The sequence below is a fragment of the Misgurnus anguillicaudatus genome, chromosome 9, assembly GCF_027580225.2.
Source record: "Misgurnus anguillicaudatus chromosome 9, ASM2758022v2, whole genome shotgun sequence".
In the NCBI taxonomy this organism is placed as follows: Eukaryota; Metazoa; Chordata; class Actinopteri; order Cypriniformes; family Cobitidae; genus Misgurnus; species Misgurnus anguillicaudatus.
In genome coordinates this window covers 16,336,901-16,359,506 of record NC_073345.2, presented here as the reverse complement: position 1 = coordinate 16,359,506, position 22,606 = coordinate 16,336,901, and the positions used below count along the sequence as shown (strand labels likewise).

General features: G+C 38.9%; 1 protein-coding gene across 3 annotated transcripts in view; it reads left to right on the top strand.

Moving 5' to 3' along the window:
• The window catches only part of ppp3ca (protein phosphatase 3, catalytic subunit, alpha isozyme), a 74,819-nt gene that overhangs the window by 20,729 nt on the left and 31,484 nt on the right, over positions 1-22,606 (top strand). For all 3 annotated transcript variants that reach the window (XM_055179448.2, XM_055179450.2, XM_055179449.2), the window contains 5 exons: positions 414-614; positions 18,297-18,421; positions 21,228-21,339; positions 22,113-22,258; positions 22,388-22,527. In XM_055179448.2, coding sequence (XP_055035423.1) covers positions 414-614; positions 18,297-18,421; positions 21,228-21,339; positions 22,113-22,258; positions 22,388-22,527 — 724 coding nt within the window. The remainder of the gene's footprint in view (positions 1-413; positions 615-18,296; positions 18,422-21,227; positions 21,340-22,112; positions 22,259-22,387; positions 22,528-22,606) is intronic.

The following is a 22,606-nucleotide window of genomic DNA, read 5'->3' as shown; positions in this document are numbered from 1 at the left end:
AATTTCTCAATTGAATTTTCACCCAGCTGAGGATCGAGACGCCATTCGCCGCACCTCAATCAATTATTCATTCATATTCAGCTCTCTGGCAGCTTTAATATGCAGCTGTTATTATGACTTGTCAATCAGCTAACGTATAGCAGTTTAGTTTTGGTTTTGTGGTAAAATGAGACTTGTGCATCGCTGTAAGTGATCTCAATGAACGAATGAGGACAGTAGAGGCATCTGTGATTACAGGAATAATTATTTCCAAGTGCTACGCAAGTCCATTTTGATTAAATAAAATGTGATGTACAAATATAGAATCTTAACTAATCTAAAAATAGTGCCAGTGACAAACTCGAAAACCCTGAACTACAGTATGTACTTTTCTTCAGATCTGATCTGTTTTTTGTTTTGTTTGTTTCCTTTAGCCGTACCCTTTCCCCTGAGTCACCGCCTTACTATGAAAGAGGTGTTTGACTGTGAGGGGAAGCCCAGGGTGGATCTACTGAAAGCCCACCTCACTAAGGAAGGCAGAGTGGAGGAGACCGTGGCCCTCCGGATCATCAATGAAGGAGGAACCATCTTACGGCAGGAGAAGACCATGCTGGACATAGAGGCACCTGTCACAGGTACATCATGGTGCTTTCCTCTTAATTCAAAAGGCCAACATACTGCATATATGGCCCTGTCTGTTAAATCCAGGCCTCAAGGTCTCATAATCTAATTATGAGATAAGGGGCAATCTTTTACATGATCTTACGCAGTCAATATTAAAGATATTAAAGTGTATGTTGCAGGTTAACCACCACTGTCGATTAATGGGTACATAAATCACTCAAGATATGTGTATAATTTTTAAAATGTCTCAAAAATGTCTCACTTTTTTTTACGTTTTTGGTATTAACGGTTTTTTTAACGCAATTCTGCGATGACGTCACGTTGGGGAGAAGTGGAGAAATACTCAGCCAGAGCCATAGAGATAGATGAGACATTTATTGCTGTTTAATACTTACGTATATAATTTGGAAATCATATATACATCGTAGGAAATATATAATGTGTTATACTGCAAAGTTACCTTGCTAATTATTATTTATGATATATGTGGAGATAAATAAAACTTCGCAAATCTGCTGATTTGATCCATTCATGTCCTGACCACCAGGCTAGAGATTTTTAAACATCCTTAATCCACACTTACTAGTCTATCAAATAATATCTCAAATATATTGTTTTGTGAAATAAAAGGATGCTTTGTTATATTGTTTATGCGATTATAACGAATCACACGATCATTTTATACGCAGCAGCAGTCAGCAGCTGCAGCATACTCGGATCTGACCGCATACATACTGTAATAAACAGGCGTTCGGCGGCTTTTTACATCACGACAGGCTAAGCCATTTGAGGAGGAACCGCTCGTTGATCACTGTATTTTTATAAATCCTGTACATGTTTGGACCTGCCGAACAGGTTGAGCACTTTTATATACTTTATTGAGCAGAGAGGCTGCCTGCACAGTTTGACCAGCGGGCTGCGGGAACCGGCGCACATCACGCCGCCAGACGGTGTTGCTAATATAACTCGAAATGTATAACTATTATCAGATCGGCCCGTGAAAGTTCCGACTCTCTCGATTGCCATTTCGCTACTGGCTGTAAGAAAGTGAGTGCGTTTGGGTCGCTGGTACCCGCGAACAGACGTGACGTGCTTCACTCACCTTCCAGGATTAGAGACATGCTGCCAAAACCGTTTGTGCTGAAGATCGCATAAAGTTACACCCATTTCAGGCAGGATCATGGACCCCCTCAAGCCAGCATGCACGAGTATGTTAATTGTTTGTTTACTTTCTACACGAAGATATGCTAACCTTATGCTATCTGGCTGTCTGCCTATCTCTCTATACTAGCCTATCCATCTGTCTGTCTGTCTATCTATCTGTCTATCTATCTTATCTATCTATCTATCTATCTATCTATCTATGTATGTATGTATGTATGTATGTATGTATGTATGTATGTATGTATTTATCTATTATCTGCGCTATCAGAACTGTACTTTACTCGTCTTTCTATAGTCATTCTCAATGCTCTCAAGGCGGCTTTGGTAAATTCTCTCCCCAGCGTGACGTCATACAGTGCGTTGTGAGGGAAAGGAGAATCATTGCAAATTGCTGTACTTTTTCATACTTTTTCGGGTTTTGTGATACCCAACAACATAAAATACAATGGATAACAGTTTAAATGTTTATTATCAACACGCAAATTGCACAAATTCGTTGAAAAATTTTACCTGCAAAACGCCCTTTAAGGTTATTTTTCACAGAATGTTCTTTACATAATGTAGGATGATTATATGTAGAAAACAATGACTTTTGCTGGGTTTTCACAGGCAGGGTCACATAGTTTGTCTTGAATGCTTGTGTGCTGGTTTCCCATCAGGCTTTTCAACAGGTGCACTTTGTACATTTTTGTTTGTTTTGCTGACTAATATAACACTGATTTCTGCCTTTATAATGATATACAGTGAGGAAAATAAGTATTTGAACAGCCTGCTGTTTTGCAGGTTCTCCCACTTGGAGATCATGGGGGGGTCTGGGGTTGTCGTCGTGGGTGCATGTCTACTGTGGGAGGCGTGATCTAGAAAAAATCCAGAAATCACAATATATGATTTTTTAACTATTTATTTGTATGATACAGCTGCAAATAAGTATTTGATCACCTGTCTATCAGCTAGAATTCTCACCCTCAAAGACCTGTTAGTCCGCCACTCCATTTATTATCCTAAATTAGATGCATCTGTTTGAGGTCATTAGCTGCATAAAGACACCTGTCCACCACATACAATCAGTAAGAATCCAACTACTAACATGGCCAAGACCAAAGAGCTGTCCAAAGACACTAGAGACAAAATTGTACACCTCCACAAGGCTGGAAGGGCTACGGGGAAATTGTCAAGCAGCTTGGTGAAAAAAGGTCCACTGTTGGAGCAATCATTAGAAAATGGAAGAAGCTAAACATGACTGTCAATCTTCTCCTGACTGGGGTTCCATGCAAGATCTCACCTCATGGGGTCTCAATGATCCTAAGAAAGGTGAGAAATCAGCCCAGAACTACACGGGAGGAGCTGGTCAATTACCTGAAAAGAGCTGGGACCACCATTTCCAAGGTTACTGTTGGTAATACACTAAGACGTCATGGTTTGAAATCATGCATGGCACGGAAGGTTCCCCTGCTTAAACCAGCACATGTCCAGGGCCAAAATCCCTTCTGCAGTGTGTGCAAACCTGCTGAAAAACTACAGGAAACATTTGACCTCTGTAAATGCAAAGGCTACTGTACCAAATATTAACATTGATTTTCTCAAGTGTTCAAATACTTATTTGCAGCAGTATCATACAAATAAATAGTTAAAAAATCATACATTGTGATTTCTGGATTTTTTTTTTTTTTTTGATTGTGTCTCTCGCGGTGGACATGCACCTGCGATGGCAGTTTCGGACCCCTTCATGATTTCAAGGTGGGAGAACTAGCAGGGTTTTCAAATACTTATTTTCCTCACTGTATAAGATAAAGTGTTCAGAATATTAAGAAATTAATCTACTATTCAGGTTTTATCCTGCCTGCGGTTTGAGATAAGTGACATTCCTCTCGGAAACCTGCAGAGGGTTTGCGGGATGGAAGATAAAATGAGTAGTGTTTTATAGGTCAAGCTTTTTAACCATGACCGGTGATGAAATGATGGCCTGGACTATGTAAAGTAAAAGCTTTCTCAAACAGAGCGTGTGTTGTTCTTTATAGTAATGTTGGTGTCATATATTACATTTGAAGACCAGAATATGCTTGTGTACATCTGCACATTAGCATCTGTGTTTGTATGCAATACAGTTTTTAACTGATGGCGTCTGCTTGTGTTAACTGTATATCAGTGATGAGCTCCTTTGATACAGTGAGCCAACAGAAGCTACTAAAGAGCACAGGCAGCATTGTAGAAGAGATTGAGAGATTGCGTTCTGACCTCAAATATAAAAATAAACTCCAAAGGCCCCGACTGTACGATAAAAAACGAATGAGACCGTCAAAAACTAAAGGCAGCAACAAACGCTTGAGGTGTTTTGGAATGAAGTTTGCCTGTGAATGTAGCTGTCACTTTGAAGTTGCATCTATTGTGCATGTGTATGTTTCTCAGGTATAAAGGGAACATTCTTCCAAAAATAGAAATTCTGTTATCGCTTTCAAAATCTTTATTCTGTGAAACACAATGAGAGTTATTTATAGCAAAAATATTCAAGCCTTTTTTTCTATACCAGTCAAACAATAAGTAAGAGATAATGTATAGGTGGCCGGTACATTAAATATTGATTCAAAATATTTTATTAGCTAATTTTTAACAAATTTTTAACACATTTATTTTCGGTTTTAAAATAAGACAAGACATTCAAATGTCACAAACACACTATTTGGTTTAATCATTTGTAAATATTATGTCATATATGTTATTAAGTTATTAATTTAATTCTAAATGTGTAAGTTTGAAGAGAGGGAGGAAGTCATGTACACATAGGATGGCATTAACGTGAGTAAATTATGAGGTAAAATTTTTTTTTTTACATTTTTGGGTGAACTTTTACCTTTAAGTTTGCACTGAAAAAATATCATGTTTGAAACAACATCAGTGGCAGCTTGTGACTGCTCATCCGAGGGGCGCAAATTCAAAACGTATTCGGAGTTTCATGTGTGTTTCTCGTGTTTTCAAAATATGTTGTGTTATGTGAACCATGTGCATCACGTGTTTTGTCAAAATAAGTGCCTGCTGCACACGTGTCAAAACCGTTTATGATCAAAGAGATGCTCACGTTTACAAAATAAATGCAATTGATTATGCATGAGATTATGCGATTATCCGGCAAACGCGAGCGTCTCTTTTATCATAAACCCTTCAGACGCATCTGCAGCAGGCACTTATTTTAACAAGACACTTGATGCACATAGGATCACTCGACGCGCAGAACACATATTTTGAAATGAGGAACCACACACGTGACGGGCTACATACATGTTATAATGAACTTCGCATCGAGCCCCCCGAAAAAATAAGTCACTGGCCGCCACTGAACAACATGACAGTAAATATGACAAATAATGATTTTTGTGAACTATCCCTTTAATTCTCTCTTTCATCATGTCAATTTCAAGTTGGTAGTTAAAACCCAGGGCTGTGTATGACAAAAACCTTGTCTTTGTGTATGTAATAGCTGGTATATGCATTTTGGTTTCTTCTCTTTCGCCTCTTGTCAGTCTCTGTGTATAATCAATAGAGTTGAGTACTTGATACCCGCGTCCATCTGCAGGAGTGTGTCAGCGCACCAGCTGGCTGTGATTTCCGCTGTCTCATCCGTGTATGAGCCGCTTACTCCTGAAAGAAAAAGGTCCTTGTGTAACCGCACGAAAAAAATGCAGAGATAATGGACGTAGCTTGATTATTTTTTTTTTTGTAATGTGATTCTGTTTATCCTGAAAGTACATCTCATGCACTATGGCAAAATTACAGTGTTTTTTAAAGCAGTTAGCGTTCAATGTGTTTTTTATGTGGGCCAGAGGTGTCATTCCTATTCAGATGTAAAACTGAGACAACTGATGTAAAAAATCCTTGAGCCAAAATGACATATTTTCAAAATTTTCAATGGACTGCCCGAATGTATTTAAATGTGATTTTCACATAATGTTCATATCGAGTTTATTTTTTAATTGAGATGCTTGATAACGTAACGTTTATGATGCAAGATGCTTTGAAGCAGTGTAAGTTGCAGAGCAAATGAGTGTCTGCAGAGCAAATTCATTTAAAGAAAGGGTTGTATTGTGCAAACTATATAACCTATAAAAATCTAAAAGATTGATTGATTTAGTCTTTGTTTGACTAGTGACCCATCCCTTCAACAAATAACCACTACAAAAGAAGCACCTGATAGCTGAAATTTGTTGTGCACATTCATAAGGGATAGCACTAATGTAGTTATACAAAGTCACTGAAAGTCGACCTGTTGTCTGTGTTATTGTATCATACAGACATAAAAACACATCAGTTCACCCTAGTTCCCTTGCAGTCTCGCAGGAAGAGTTCAACTCCACTGTGCACTTAGATTTGTCTGGTACAGTGCAGCTGTTAAAATCCATCAGTTGATCAGAGCAACCTACAGCACACGAAAGAGAGAGAGAGAGAGAGAGAGAGAGAGAGAGGCTCTCTACTGCAGAACACCTACACCTCTGAGTCATCTGAACCTCATAGCTTAATATTATCATTCTCTCTCTCTCTCTTTCTCTCTAAATATCTTCCTATCATCCAGTTCTGCTTGCACCCTGTGTGCCTGCAGTGGGTGATGTGAGAATAAGTACCTCCCCACCACCATCATGCTCAGCACTGCATAGTCACTGGTCACTGATACACATAAGCACGCATCCTTACAATTATCACCATTATGAGCTCAGCGTTTTCTGGGTGTATGTTTTTGTGTGTGTGTTTGTGAGCGGTCTGTCCCATTATTTAAAATGTTTGTCCAGATCAGCCAGAATTAGGCCAAGTGAAGTTTATGCCCGCCGATCGTCTATTATTAATATCAAAGGGATATGAAATATGCAGGAGGCTCGGTGTACGCGAGTACCCGTCATTGTTGTTAGATCTGCTTCCTTTGTGATGCAACATAATGGAAAACAAAGACATATCGGCTGCCGTTTGTCACTACCTTCACCCAGCTGTATGGCCATCACCTCCTGCTATTGTTAATCAAGACTACTTACACAATCACACACATACAGAGCGCTGCTTCAGGCCTATTCATTTTATGCTGAGAATGATTTGTGTTGTGTGCTGCTCTATCTAGCAGCGGTGGGGTAGCTATATCTTATGTAACAGAGGGGGAGAAATGAAACAGAGTGGATAAACAGGGAGGAGATGAGAAAAGAGATGAAGAACAGAGAGGAGATGACGGAACACAGAGAAATGAGGAGAGGAACAGAATGGAGAAAAACAGAGGAGATGAGGAGCAGAGAGGAGATAAACAGAAAGGGGTTAAGAGGAGATATGAGGACCAGAGATAAGTAAAAAAACAAAGAAAAAAAGCAGAAAGCAGATGAGGTGAGAGGAGAAAAAAGACTCCTCTGCTTTCTGCTTTTTTCTTTGTTTTTTATGAGAGGAAAGGAACAGATGAGAACAAGTAGAAAGAAGAAAAACAGGAGGTGAGAAGAGGAGAGAGGAGGACCAGAGATGAGAAAAACAGAGAGGAGGTTAGGGGATAGCTGAAGAGAGGAGATGAAAGAAAACAGAGAAAAGATGAGAGGAGAGCAACAGATATGAGGTGAGTGGAGAAAACACATATGAAATAAGAGGAGAGACAAGGAGCAGAGAGGTGATAAACAGAGAGGAGGTGAAAGGAAAGATGAGGAGCAGAGAGGAGATGAGAGATAACACAGAAAAGAAGCAGAGATCAGAGGAGGTGAAAGGAGAAAACAGAGAGGAGAGGAATAGCGAGGAGAAATAGGGAGCAGAGATGAGGAAAAACTGAGAGGAGAGATGAGGAGCGGAGAGCAGATGAGAATGAGTAGAAGAAGAAAAACAGAGGAGGTGAGAGGAGAAAGACAGAGAGGATAGGAGTAGAGATGCGGAGCAGAGATGAGAAAAACAGAGAGGAGGTGAAAGGAAAGATGAGAAGCAGAGAGGAGACGAGAGATAACAGAGAAAGAACCAAAGATCAGATGAGGTGAGAGGAGAAAAAACAGAGGTGATGCGAGGAGAGATGGGGAGCAGAGAGGAGAAATAAAGAGAGGAGATGAGAGAAGAGGAACAGAGAGCAGATGAGAACTAGAAGAAACAGAAAGCAAAGGCGGTGAGAAGAGAAAACAGAGAGGAGAGGAGTAGAGAGGACAGATGGGGAACAGAGATGAGGAAATACTGAGAGGAGGTCAGAGGAGAGATGAGGAGCAGAGGTAATAAAAAAGAGAGAAGGTGAGAGGAAAGATGTGGAGCAAAGTGGAGATGAGAAATAACACAGAAAAGAAGCAGAGATCAGAGGAGGTGAGAGAAGAAAAATAGAGCGGAGAGATGGGAAGCAGAGATGAGGAAAAACTGAGAGGAGGTGAGAGGAGAGATGAGAAGCAGAGGTAAGAAAAAGGAGAGGTAAGAGAAAAGATGAAGAGCAAAGTGGAGATGAGAGATAACACAGAAAAGAAGCAGAGATCAGAGGAGGTGAGAGGAGAAAAACAGAGAGGAGAGATGGGGAGCAGAGATGAGGAAAAACTGAGAGGAAGTTAGAGGAGATAAGAGAAAACAGAAAAAAAGAAGCAGCGACCAAATGAGGTGAGATGAGAGATGGGGAGCAGAGAGGAGATAAGAGAAGAAGAACAGAGAGCAGAAGAGAATGAGTAGAAGAAGAATAACAGAGGAGGTGAGAGGAGGAAAACTGAGAGGAGGTTAGAGGAAAGATGAGGAGCAGATAGGAGATGAGAGATAACAGAGAAAAGAACCAGAGATCAGATGAGGTGAGAGAAGAAAAAACAGAGGTGACGAGAGAAGAGATGGGGAGCAGAGAGGATAAATAAAGAGAGGAGATGAGAGAAGAGGAACAGAGAGCAGATGAGAACCAGTAGAAACAGAAAACAGAGGAGGTGAGAAGAGAAAACAGAGGAGTAGAGAGGAGAGATAGGGAGCAAAGGGTAAGAAAAAAGACAGAAGGTGAGAGGAGAGATAAGGAGCAGAGAGGAGATGAGAGATAACAGAGAAAAGAAGCTGAGATCATATGAGGTGAGAGGAGAAAAACATATGAAATAAGAGGAGAGACAAGGGGCACAGAGGTGATAAACAGAGAGGAGGTGAAAGGAAAGATGGGGAGCTGAGACGAGAGAAAACAGAAGAAGAGAGCAGATGAGGTGAGAGGAGAGATGGGGAGCAGAGAGGAGTTAAGAGAAGAGACAGAAAGCAGATGAGAATGAGTAGAAACAGAAAACAGAGGAGGTGAGAAGAGAAAAACAGAGAGGAGATGAATAAAGAAAAAAGTTGGGGAGCAGAGATGATGAAAAACTTAGAAGAGGTGAGAGGAGAGATAAGGAGCAGAGGTAATAAAAAGAGAGAATGTGAGAGGAAAGATGTGGAGCAAAGTGGAGATGAGAAATAACACAGAAAAGAAGCAGAGATCAGAGGAGGTGAGAGAAGAAGAATAAAGCGGAGAGATGGGAAGCAGAGATGAGGAAAAACCGAGAGGAGGTGAGAGGAGAGATGAAGAGCAGAGGTAAGAAAAAGGAGAGGTAAGAGAAAAGATAAGGAGCAAAGTGGACATGAGAAATAACACAGAAAAGAAGCAGAGATCAGAGGAGGTGAGAGAAGAAAAATAGAGCGGAGAGATGGGAAGCAGAGATCAGGAAAAACTGAGAGGAGGTGAGAGGAGAGATGAAGAGCAGAGGTAAGAGGAAAGATGAGGAGCGAGGTGGACATGAGAAATAACACAGAAAGAAGCAGAGATCAGAGGAGGTGAGAGGAGAAAAACAGAGAGGAGAGATGCGAAGCAGAGATGAGGAAAAACTGAGAGGAGGTGAGAGGAGATGAGAAAAAACAGAAAAAAGAAGAAGCAACAAAATGAGGTGAGATGAGAGACGGGGAGCAGAGAGGAGAAAAAAGAGAAGAGATAAGAGAAGAGGAACAGAGAGCAGAAGAGAATGAGTAGAAGAAGAATAACAGAGGAGGTGAGAGGAGAAAAACTGAGGAGATTAATAAAGAGGAGGGATGGGGAGCAGAGATGAGAAAAACAGAGAGGAGGTGAGAGAAGAGGAACAGAGAGCAGATGAGAACCAGTAGAAACAGAAAACAGAGGAGGTGAGAAGAGAAAACAGAGGAGATGAGAGATGGGGAGCAAAGGGTAAAAAAAGACAAAAGGTGAGAAAAGAGATAAGGAGCAGAGAGGAGATGAGAGATAACAGAGAAAAGAAGCTGAGATCATATGAGGTGAGAGGAGAAAACAGAGGTGATGAGATGGGTAGTGGAGATGAGGAAAAACAAAGAGGAGGTGAGAGGAGAGATAACAGAGAAAAGAAGCTGAGATCATATGAGGTGAGAGGAGAAAAAGCAGAGGTGATGAGAAATGGGGAGCAGAGAGGAGATGAGTGAAAAGAGGAGAGAAGAGCAACAGAGAGTAGATGAGGTGAGTGGAGAAAAAAACAGAGAGGAGATAAACAGAGAGGAGAGAAAAAGAAAATTAGAAGGAAAAAACAGAGGAGAACAGGGAGGAGTGGAACACATAATGAGAGGAGAAAACAAAGAGGACAGAAACTTCCTCAGGGAAGAGGGGAAGAGATAGCAGAAGAACAGATAATGAGGAGACAAGAAAACAGAGGAGAAGAGCAGATAATAAGAGAATATAAACAGGACAGGAGAGGAAAATAACACACATGGGTGAAGCTGCCATAGGGAAGAGGAGTTAAACTAAAGTGAAGTAAAGAGAAGAGAGGACAGATGAAACAGATAATGAGAGGAGAGGATGAGTGAGCAAGGCAAGAGAATGATCATCTATCAGGAGAGAAAGTGGAGTGCAGAATGAAACAACATTTAGTCGTCGCTGTGGGTGATCATGACAGACTCATTGTGACACACAGCAGATTGCGTTTACATTCTCGTCTTCATGCATTTGTGCAGCACGTGACACAGGAATGTGAAGAAGCACGTCAATTGCACATTTAATACCTGCTTCTCCTCAAGCCTTGTTAAAGCGACCCAGGGAATTAATTTACACAGAAACACTTAACACTACGATCCAGAAAGATAATTTTCAAGCAAAATTTATACATCTCATGCATAATGTTGTTTCAATATGCAGGATCCACTGTTTTTCAGTAAACACTTTCTGCTGCTAACAGAGACCGCCCGGCGCATCTGATTTACCTATGCATTATGCAGCACTGATGCAACGTGACTGAGCATATCTGTATTTTTTCCCTTCAGTTTTGGATTACATAAACCTATTCCTATTTACTAAGACTTTAACAGCGCTACATTTTAGACGGAGGTAGAGCTCTGTGAGATGAGAAGGTTTTTATGTCGCCAGGAGAAAATCAGGTGCTCAGAGGGAGAAAAAGAGCCCACTTGGGTATATATGAAGAACTCTGGGCTCCTATGAGACACCAAACCCCCTCTGCTCTCCCACAACAAAAAACACACATAACAACAGCATCACAGAATAAGTGAATACATGACGCCCCTAACATACAGTACTGTTATGAATAATCTGAGCCACAGCACTCAAACTGCAATATTGACATTTTTATTGCTCCCAAGTTGCTGTGTTTTTTTGTCATAAAATACTTTACTAGAAAATAAAATAGAAGACAGTTGTTGACATACAGCAATGTTATACATATTTATTACTCTGGAATACTTGATTCTGATTGGTCAGTGACGATTTTCTGAGGGTTTGTTATTACCGTGTTATTCAACCCACTGAAAATACAACACAACCCCATCTGGGTACTGCATGTCATCTTGACAGGTGTGATGTAATACTTACAAATAAATGCATGAACATTATGCATAATTAATAACATTTATGAGATTTTATTTTGAAATAATTAAAGTCCCCCTGTGCTGTAAATTAAGCTTTTATTGTTGTTTATATTTTATGTGCTGTTTTTAATATGCTTTAAGGCAAACCATGTGCAATAAATTTGCAGTTTGAAATCACCTCGGTTTGCTACGTCACAAACATGTAACCAATCATAGATATGTATGGCTTCAGCTCTACTTCTTGTTAACTCTTTCGTCGCCAGCGTTTTTTAAAAAAGTTGCCCGCCAGCGTTTTTCAAGATTTTCACAAAAGTTTAATGCCTTCCAGAAAATGTTCTTTTTTAAATATATAAACATAAAAAAAATGTGTGCTGCAAACTAGGGCTGAAACAGAATATTCTGTTTTTTTAATATTTATTCGGTGGATTGGCATTCGATTTTCAATTTTGGGATTTTTTTATTGCAGTTAGTTGAACTTCATTTATTTTTCGTTCTCCGTTATGGTGTAAGTTCTTACTGTGCTGCTAATTTCTGATTTGGAAGTGATTGGTTTTAGGCTACCTTAAGTATTGCTCTTAAAAGACCTGTATCACTAGTGCAGTGTCCTTTCTCAGAGCATATAAGCCATGCCTGTGTGAGGCATGTTGCTTCTGGCTCAGGCGGTTCTGTAGTTTATTAAAAAATTTATTAATTCTGAACGTGTCGCGTGTCCATATTGCACCAAAATGCGACACTACACTCCCTTGGCTCCGCAGCAACACAACCGCAACGCGTGAAGTAAATGCACACAGATAGCCACAGAGATTTCTGCCTTTATTAGAGAGAAGAATATGTTTATTCCCCTCCCTCCGAATCTTCGAATATTCAATGTTGATTACTACCGAAGCTTCGAAGCTCAAAAATGGTATTCGGACCAGCCCTACTGCAAACACGCAGTATGTTGAACCAGACTATGTGTCTAATAGGGGTGGGCGATATGACCAAAATTTTATTTCACGATAGGATTCATTTTATATCATGATAACAAAATGTATCACATGGTAGAGTTTTTTATCTTTTAATAAGGTATTAATGTTATTAAAATGCCATAGAATTTTCATAATTCTCACAAAAAATGTAGTATCAATTTACATATATGTTTATGGTCCAAGCTTTGCGACTGAGTAGAGGCGGGGACTAATTAGCATATTTGTAGATCTGCATATACTGAATAAGGCAAGGGTGTAGTTAAATTCAAGATGTTTTACAGGATAATTCCGGTATTTAACACTTTGAGTCTCATTTCTGGTTTGTTTTGGATGAACTACAGTGATGGACACTGAAATTTTGGCAATGGGTCGTGTCTTGACTTTTTGACTCATTTAGAAGTGTCTCTTGACTGCTTCAGAATGGAAGTCAAGGGTTATGCACAAACATGTCATTAAAACAACACTTAACGTTCATTTTCAAAACTGTGCTACTCACCGAGTGGTTTGTGTTGTTCGTTGATGATTAAAAACAAATATATCGGCGCAATGTATGATTTCAATCTGTGTTATTTGCTATAGTGGAACTATTTTTTCAGATACCTCACAAATATTCTTCCGCTCTATATTCGAGTCTGAAGCGTTAGCACACTCCAAACCACTTGATGGCGACAACCACTTTGCCGTACAAGGACGCTGAATGGATCTCGGTGTCTAGCATATAGACAGTCACAATCAAGCTCAACTTCAAACCTAAGGCTAGTCACTGAGCCATCAAATATGGGAAAAATTTCTTCTGACAGAAACCGAGCGAAAAAACTACAACCACATGTAAACAGACCCCTTTTCCGTTTCCGGCGGTGGAGTGATATATCAGCGAGCAATGAGTCTTGGAATTTTGGAATTGCCAAATAAAACACGACAGAAACTGTATTTCGCTACACTACTTGTTTTTAATCATCAACGAACACCACGAACCACTCGGTGAGTACCACAGTTTTTTAATGTGTTGTTTTAATGACATGTTTGTGCATGACCCTTGACTTCCATTCTGAAGCAGTCAAGAGATACTTCTAAATGAGTCAAAAAGTCAAGACACGACCCATTGTCAAAATTACAGTGTCCATCACTGTAGTTCATCCAAAACAAACCAGAAATGAGACTCAAAGTGTTAAATACCGGAATTATCCTTTAAAGTATGAAGAAATTATTGTCACAAGAAAAACATTTACTATTATGATGCTCAAAGATGAGTTTAAGTGATAAAATTATCAACTACAGGGGGACTTTGCATATTCGTCTTGTTTGACGAAGTTTTAATGAATTTACAGAAATTTCACAAATTTGACACTTTGTCATTATAGGGCATGGAGTATAGATTCATGGGGGAAATGTATGTAAACTAGGGATGCACCAATAAATCAGCTTATAATAATTAGTTTAGTATTAGCATATTAAAGGTTTTTTCACTATCTGACATTGTCCGAGTGTTTATAAACATCTGATGATCAGGGCAGATTATATCCTGGCAATCAAAAGGGGCGGAAAAACGTATCGGAAATCTGTATGATTACTTTGAATTAGCTGACAATGACAACAAAATTGCAGTTTGTTCTACTGCACTACTAGGATTTCACAACATATGTAAAAAACTAAATCTGTATCTGTCGGTATCGGTAGATATCTGTCGGTATTGGTAGATGTCATTCTGAGTAATCGATTATTGGTATCAGCACAGAAATTTTCTATTGGTGCATCCCTAAATAAAAACAATCAGGCTGCAACATAACCAAATATTTATAAAGAAAGTGTATACGCTTTAAGTGTACATAAATAATTTATACATGAACAAATATTTATAAATCAGTATTTCAGTATGGGAAAAAAGTTATGGTAAGATAATCTTATATAATGAGGTCCAAGACGTTTTACATTTAGTAGATGCTTTTTTCCAAACATTACACTGCATTCATTGTACATTTTTATCAGTATTTGCGTTCCCTGAAATCGAGCCAATAGAGCGCAGGAGCACTTTAAATGAGTATTTAATCTCATTGCTACCTCTGAGAAACAAATGAGATGTTAAGAGATTTTTCTTTCATCTGAGTTGTTTCTCTTATGAGAAGAAATGGTGTCATGCTCCTTTTCCCACAATGCAACAGCGCTTTTATCGATGGTTGGGGTGCAGTAGAGGAGGCAGGGTGAAGGAAGGCAAATAATCACAGCGTGAGAGGGCTGGAGCAGTAACAGTTGAATACAAGGGGGCGGAAGAATCTCTTTACCAGTCGGTGGATGAGCGAGCACACACGGATAGTGGGAGAGAGTTCAGCCTGTGACTTCGCTGTCATTCATCAACTCTGTTCCTGCAGAAAGAGCGTTAACTGCGGCCCCAACGGTCCCCTTAGCTGTTTCCTCTAGAGGCATTTACTCTTTCTGACTATGCCACAATGCTTGATCGCATCTATGGCTTTTGCTGTATAATGTGTGTTAATGGTTCATGTTAATGGCCCATTTTACATGTATGTCAGCCTCGGCAGGCTGCCGTGTGATTTAGGGCAGATAAGTCCGCCAATTCATCTGACGTGAGGAATCTTAATTTAAGCCGGTTCCTCTGAGACATTTAAGGCTAAATAAGTGCTCGTTTGGAGAATGGATCGATCGATTCGGGTATTGATTTTGAAGTAAAGGAGCTTTTCGGGTGTAGGTTGACAGAATGCTAGTGTCCCTCGAGTGAACTTGCATCATAAGGAAAGGAGGATCATGTGATGAGTGTGTTGTTCAGCACAAGAAATTAATGTTTGCATGTATGTTGGTTGAAGAAGCATTTGTAAGGATGGATGAAAACCTGATGATTTAAAATGGTAGAAACAGGAAGTCAGATGGAATGTTGCTTCACAGTTTTTCGCACATCTCAGACATGGTGACGCAATTACAGTAGGGCATAGCACACAATCTGGACTTTCAGTACACACGCACACACACACACACACACACACACACACACACACACACGTTTGTGGTGACTTTCCATAGACTTATAATGTACAAACCCTATATTCTAACCCTTTCCAAACCCTAACCCTCACATATACACTTCTGCATATTTACATTTTCAAATAAGCATAATTTAATAAGATTTATAATCAATTTGAATCGTGGCGAACGGACAGACTTTTAAATTTGGACCCAACAATGTATAAAAACCTGTGCCTACAAGAGCAAGTATTTTACTGAAGTGAAATGTTTGACATTTTTCTTTCCTCACAAGCTCATAATTGATAATTTCACAAACCTTCATCATTGCTATTTGCCGCCGCGCTCCCATGCATGTGTATCAGCTGTTTGCGTTCACTAAGTGGGTTTTAAATGTGTGTCCCTCACTGTCCGGAGCAACGCCAACACACACTACAGTCTGAGAGCCCCTCTGGGGTAAAAGCTTAGGCTGCATCTCCATGCCAACGCAAACTCCTCATTTATTTCATTCTTTATTCTCATCAAATTCATGTCTCCATGGCAACAGGAGTATGCATTTCTTTCCCTCTCTCTCTTTCTTTCTCTCTCTCTCTCTCTCTCTCTCTCTCACTCTCTCTCTCTCTCTCTCTCTCTCTCTCTCTCTCTCTCTCTCTCTCTCTATGTGTGTGTCAGAGAGATTTATTTTGCAAACAATCAACATAGATCTACAGGGCAGCTATGTTTTATATAAGGTCTTGTGTGTGGTTTACTCCCTCAGATGTGCACAGCTGTGATTGTGTTTACTGTAATTTCTGTCAGTTTGTTACGGCTTGATCAGTTTAGAGATTATGCACAGGGGTGCGGTTACTCTGTTTCAGTAGCTTTGACTGTATAAATTAGCTATAAATTTGTGTTTGTATCAAAGCATGTAGATTTAAGTAGGGACCAACTAAAGGTAAATAATCCCTACTAATGTTCTTTGTACTGTTATTACTGAGCATGTAAGTAGGCTTTTAAAGGAACAGTATGTAGGATTGTGGCCAAAACTGGTACTGCAATCACAAAACTTGTGGCTAAAACTGGTACTGCAATCACACAACTGGTGGCCAATACACAACATGACAAAATAAACATCAGTTGAGGGCTGCAACTCCACTTTTAAATGACAATATCCTGGTTGGACCACTGTTGTCAGTGATATAAGTATTTGAAATGAAAATTATTTCTTAATGGCTAGTGATATATCAGGGCCATTTTATGATTAATTGCTATACATTTCTTACATACTGTTCCTTTAAATGTAGTGCAGGTATTATATGGTTTTATGTCATGTTATCATCGGTAAAATATCTTGTTATAAATTAAACTTACAGTTACATATGGGTGTTGTTTACTTTGTGCAGGTAGGTTGACTGGTTGCAGTGAACCCGAACTACTTTAAAGAGCACATATTATGCCCATTTTTACAAGATGTTATAAGTCTCAGTTGTGCCTAGCATGTGTCTGTGAAGTGTCAGCTCAAAATACCCCACAAATGATTTGTTATAGCATATTAAAATACCACAATTTGGGTGTGAGCAAAAACACGCTGTATGTACCTTTAAATGCAAATGAGCTACTGTTCCTCACTCCCTTACCAACAGAGAGTAAGGTTAAAAATAGATCTGATTCTTGTAAATACAGTCTGAGACAATAGTATTTTTTAACCGCACTAGCACTACAATGTGCTAACAAACACATTTAGTGGGTTTGGGTAAAATTAAAAAGTCAGTGGCTGTGGGCGGAGCTTTGTTTGTGTGATGTCACATTAACAAAAAAATCAAAACAGCATCCTTTGGTTTAATTGGGGTTAGAGGAGAGGGTGGCGTTTTTATTTGTAGGGTTTTTGTGTTCACACACTGCCAACACACATTTATGTCCAAACACCTTGTAAAAGTGCATTTTGCATAATATGTGCCTTAATTAAACAAAGCTTTTATAGTTGTTTTCAGCTGTTCATTGTTAAATTTGTTTACTTGTATGATAGAATCCCAGATTATTTTAATATAGTAAGTATGAATGAAAAGTTTGGTCTAAAACCAGATAACTCAAAACATTTGTATTATTTTGATATCATGTTTTTATTGTGTTTTATTGTGCTACTTAGCTGTATTAACCCTTTAACTGGCACAGGCGTTTTTGAGTGGGGGGGGATGAAAAGGTGATGTACACCTTCAAATGAATTTAACTCTGGCTTTTTATTTATTTGTCTTGGCCTAATTTTGGTCTTGTTTTAAAGAAGACACTTTAAAGTTTTTTACAAAGTATCTGGAGAGGAAACTTTTTTTTTATTGTTATAACAGTTTAAATATATTGTAATAAATAAAAATAATGCAATATAGTATTATTCAAAAAAATTAGGTTTGTGTTGGTTTGCTGTGTGGTTTGCTGCATACTCTTGTTGCAAATTAATAAATTACAAATTAGTGCATTATTATTACTGATAAAAGGTTTTGAAATATTAAAACTACATTCTTAGACCTTTCCAACAATATATAGTTTGTTAATCGTGATAGATTAACATTTACATGCAAAATATTTTAAGTAAACTCAGGTGTCCCGCTCACTGGACAGTGGCAGTTAACATGTTCGAACAAAAAAAAACAACTGCAGTTTGATTGATATTAACAAAAAATAAGATTTTTGAATAATATAAAAAACGTTATCAGAGTTATTGGAACCAAACTCTTCAAATGTTTCTAGTTCTTTCAGTGACCAAACCAAAATCCTTGGTTAGTATATTCTGTACGTGTGAAAAGGCATTTGTGTTTGCTTTTGTGCTTCATTCAGCTTATCTAGTCATCTTCCTCTCTTTAGTGTGTGGTGACATCCATGGGCAGTTCTTTGACTTGATGAAGCTGTTCGAGGTGGGAGGCTCGCCAGCCACGACACGATACCTCTTCCTGGGTGACTACGTGGACCGGGGTTACTTCAGTATTGAGGTGAGAAAAGTGTCATTATATGACCCAACAACATTGATGATCTGTTAAGAAACTACTAGTGGTGGAAAATGGTTTGGACCCTCAAGATTCAATTCAGAATTGATTCTTAGGGTCCCGATTCGATTCTTGATGTACTAATTAGCATATTTGTGACATCATTACGACCAATTGCGCTTAAAGCCAGACTCTGAACTGTCATATACTGTATTTTAATGCAACTAAGTGCAAATAAAGTTATTTTTATATACATATATGTTCTGTTTCTGTTTTCAGACATTAAAACCAGTAAAAAATTGTATTTAAACGTTACAAAACAGTGATTTTGGCAGTTTTACTGTATTTATCTAATGCAGTGCACCCAGCGCCTCCGTCTGGATAACAAACTATGCGCATATTTTTACAGAATAAGTTATATTCATGTTCTTTTGTCTAAACATTCAGCGCATGTTTTGGGTAACACTATTTGCACAGTCAGATGACTCAGTAAATGAAAGGCGCTGTTTCTCCCTGTCGCTCACTGAACAGAGAAAAATGCATTAGTTTTATGTGTCTATAGGACACGTTCCTCTGCCAAATTCATGTCCCAAAAACTCAAAGTAGATTATCAGTTTAACTAGATTTCTGATGCTTTATTCATAGGTGTGGAGATCTTTTGTTGTGTGTAGTGACTTGTTTTAGTAATCTAAAGGGTTGTGACATAATGCACATGATATCTATACAATTTTGCATTGTTGCAAAGCAGCTGTACACAATTAAAAAATTTGTATAGACAGTAAAGAGATAATGAAAACAGAAACGTATGCAATAAATAGAATCTTATTTTCATGTACATTAGGGGTAGGGGAGAGCAGGGCACAACATAACATAACGCCTTTTGGTTTTGGCTTAATCATTCAAAAAATATTGAAGTTTGATTAATTCTATTTTTACACAAGCAACACACACATCTCTGCTACAAATGACCATTTGAAGTTTGTTTCTAGTACTTACCATTCTTGGACAATTACACCAAACGGGACAGAAGTGCAAATGTTACAACTTACCCCATAGGTGGGGTTAATTGTAACAGGCAGGTGGTTAGTTGTAACACTTGCCAAAAATTAAGTTTGCAGGAAAATATTTCAATACTATTTTGTCTATATACTTGAAGTGGATATTGTTTATATATCTGTCTGTAATAGACAGGTATCCACACTGTATTCATTCATCCAGCCCTTTTCTAACAATAGTTCAATTGTAAATGGATACAAATGTATAAATATGTGAAAAAAGCAGCACAATTATGAAAAAAAAAATTTTTATATGTGACCCAGTCTGTAATAATCATACTACAGTTTCAAAACCAAATTCTGAGATAATGAGCATTAAAGTGTGATTTTAGCCATTCATTTCATTATAATTTCAATCTTTGACGTGACCTTATTCAATCAATATTAAATATATGAACAAAAATAAATTTGACACATGATTTTTAATAAGACAGGCACATTTATTTTGTTGGCAGTCAGCAATCATTCATGTGTAGCCTATTTAAAACAACGGCAAGAATTACGCTAAGGTTCACGGTTTCCATATCGTAAGTGCTGAGGGGTTTAACCCCGCTGGGTCAAGATTTTTCAAGCCCACCAAAAAAGTTGCTAATAGCTGCAGACATATTTCAAAACGATGCTATGTTTTAGTCTATGTTTTAGTATCTTACACACCCAACTTAGAAACTGAGAAAACATAAAATTTTTTACATACTTGCCACCAAAATACTCGTTCATCAATAACCCTCTTGAAAAACATTATACATTTCCAATAATTTGCGGGAGGTCGTCTTTTGGCAGTGTGAAAAAATACCAGAAAACAAAATGCTCAACCTTGTGCAACAATGTAAACGGTACGTGTTACAACTAACCCCGTGTTAGTTTTTGCCCCTCGCACCCCTACTAATTATAAAGTAATGTATTAGTATGCTGACTGACCACAACGATAATGCAATTATTTAAAATTGTATCAACTGCATTTAAATCACTCTTGGATGATATATTTGTTCTTCATAAATAGATGAGATTTACAGCATGAGTTTGTCAGTCTGGTTGTGTTTAAGGGTGTTTTCACATATAGTTCATTTTAAAAGAACCAAACCCAGTTCACTTAAAGTGAACCAGAAAAGGAACTAGCTGAATGTGACCTCAGTCCTTTTGGTGTTCACAATATAGTGAACTCAAAAGAGGACCCAGTTCTTTTTTTGGTCCTCTTCAGAACTGAAGTGATCTCAGACCCTTTCTTGTTCACATCACAACTTCATAAGAACTCAGACGCCAGCTTTCTGTGCAGCAGTTGATTTTGATACAATGTCTAAACGACACGCAAAGCGGACCGGGACCTCATTGATTTCACATATCAAAAAGAAATCGAACCACAAAAGAACCCAAAGGGAACCGTACTCAGACCACCTCCTGACGTGGTCTGAGTTCGGTTCACTTCTGGGTCCTTTTAGGGGGGTCTGAGATCACTTGGTTTGTTCACATATACACCCTGAACTGATCTGAGAGCGTTTGGAGGGCTCAAACGAACCAGGTGTGAAAACACCCTAAGTGTGTGTTTCTGCAGTAAAGCGAGAGAGAATGAGGCACACTGGTGGTCTGAGGGCAGTCAGTGAATAAGATAGGGACTGACAGTAGATGTGATAACATATGTAATGTAATTGGAAGTGTATCATTAACACTACACAGGCCTGCATTAGCGTGGTGTATGTGATGGTAGGTATCTAATAAATTTGGACATGTGATTCAATGTATGTTTCTCTTTTTCCCTGCAGTGCGTTCTATACCTCTGGTCACTGAAAATCCTCTACCCAAAGACGCTATTTTTACTGAGAGGAAATCATGAATGTAGACATTTGACAGAATATTTCACCTTCAAACAAGAATGTGAGTATTTTCCTTGTACACCCCTTATAGTGTGATGTGATGGGAAAGCCTGGATCAAATGAATGCATTTTAGTTGTTGCAGTTAACAAAAATAGCAAAACACACTTTTCAATTGAATCTATCTATTGTTCATGATAGAAAGAAATCTTTCCATTTAAAGTGAATGAGGTTTGTAACACTGAGTAGGTGGGAGGGGTTCGGGAGGGGGGGATGTGAAGTATGAGGTAATGCTTTAAGAGTGGAGCCTTCCCATGAGGCTTAGCGGTGGAGCACAGAGACTCGAGAGGTGGTAGGGAAAGGTGCGTAGTTCTTGTGTGTCTACACCGCTGACCGGTTGCCATGGTTACAAATGCTTTTGAGAGGTGGCGTATTGAGACATAATGAGAAAAAGACACGCGTCGACACGCTGAGAAATAAAACGTCATCTGTCTTGAGACACTTTTATATTTTGTGTGTGTGAGACGCGCTGAGACACCGATAAAGTTGGGTCCCGGTAGAAACCTAATGAGGGCAGAGAAAAACACGATGAGGCTGGAAGTGTAGCCGTTGTTTATACTAGCTGTGGCACAGATATTAGGTTACATGTGTTTTCTACATAAAATCATCCAACATAATGTTTTTAGAACGTTTTGTGAAAATATAACCTTGATATCTTATATTGACTAACGTGAAATCAAACTTTGATGCTCTCAATCTTTTCACACATATGCAAAATAAATGGCATTGTCTCCTCACACGTGGTCTTCTTTTCTATCTGTCTCACTGTGCGTCAGGTAAAATCAAGTATTCAGAGCAGGTTTATGACGCCTGTATGGACGCGTTCGACTGTCTGCCCTTGGCTGCGCTCATGAACCAACAGTTCCTGTGCGTCCACGGTGGACTGTCCCCGGAAGTCCAGACTTTAGACGACATAAAAAAGGTACTGCCAAGTCATGCGTGAACAGCGATGCTGTGTGTGGGAGGACAGACATTTCATGCATGGCCACAACAAAGCAGTGTATGTGTGTATTTCTATATTCTGTATGATATTTTTGTCGTTGTGGCCTAGTTGGACCGCTTTAAGGAGCCTCCAGCATTCGGGCCGATGTGTGATCTGCTTTGGTCGGACCCACTGGAGGACTTTGGCAATGAAAAGAACCAAGAATATTTCAGCCACAACACAGTGAGAGGCTGCTCATACTTTTACAGGTAACTAATTGTTGGGGCACAAGAGGAATGTTGGGCAATTTTGAGATTGTGATGGATGGATGTATTGTAGTTCCTGTTG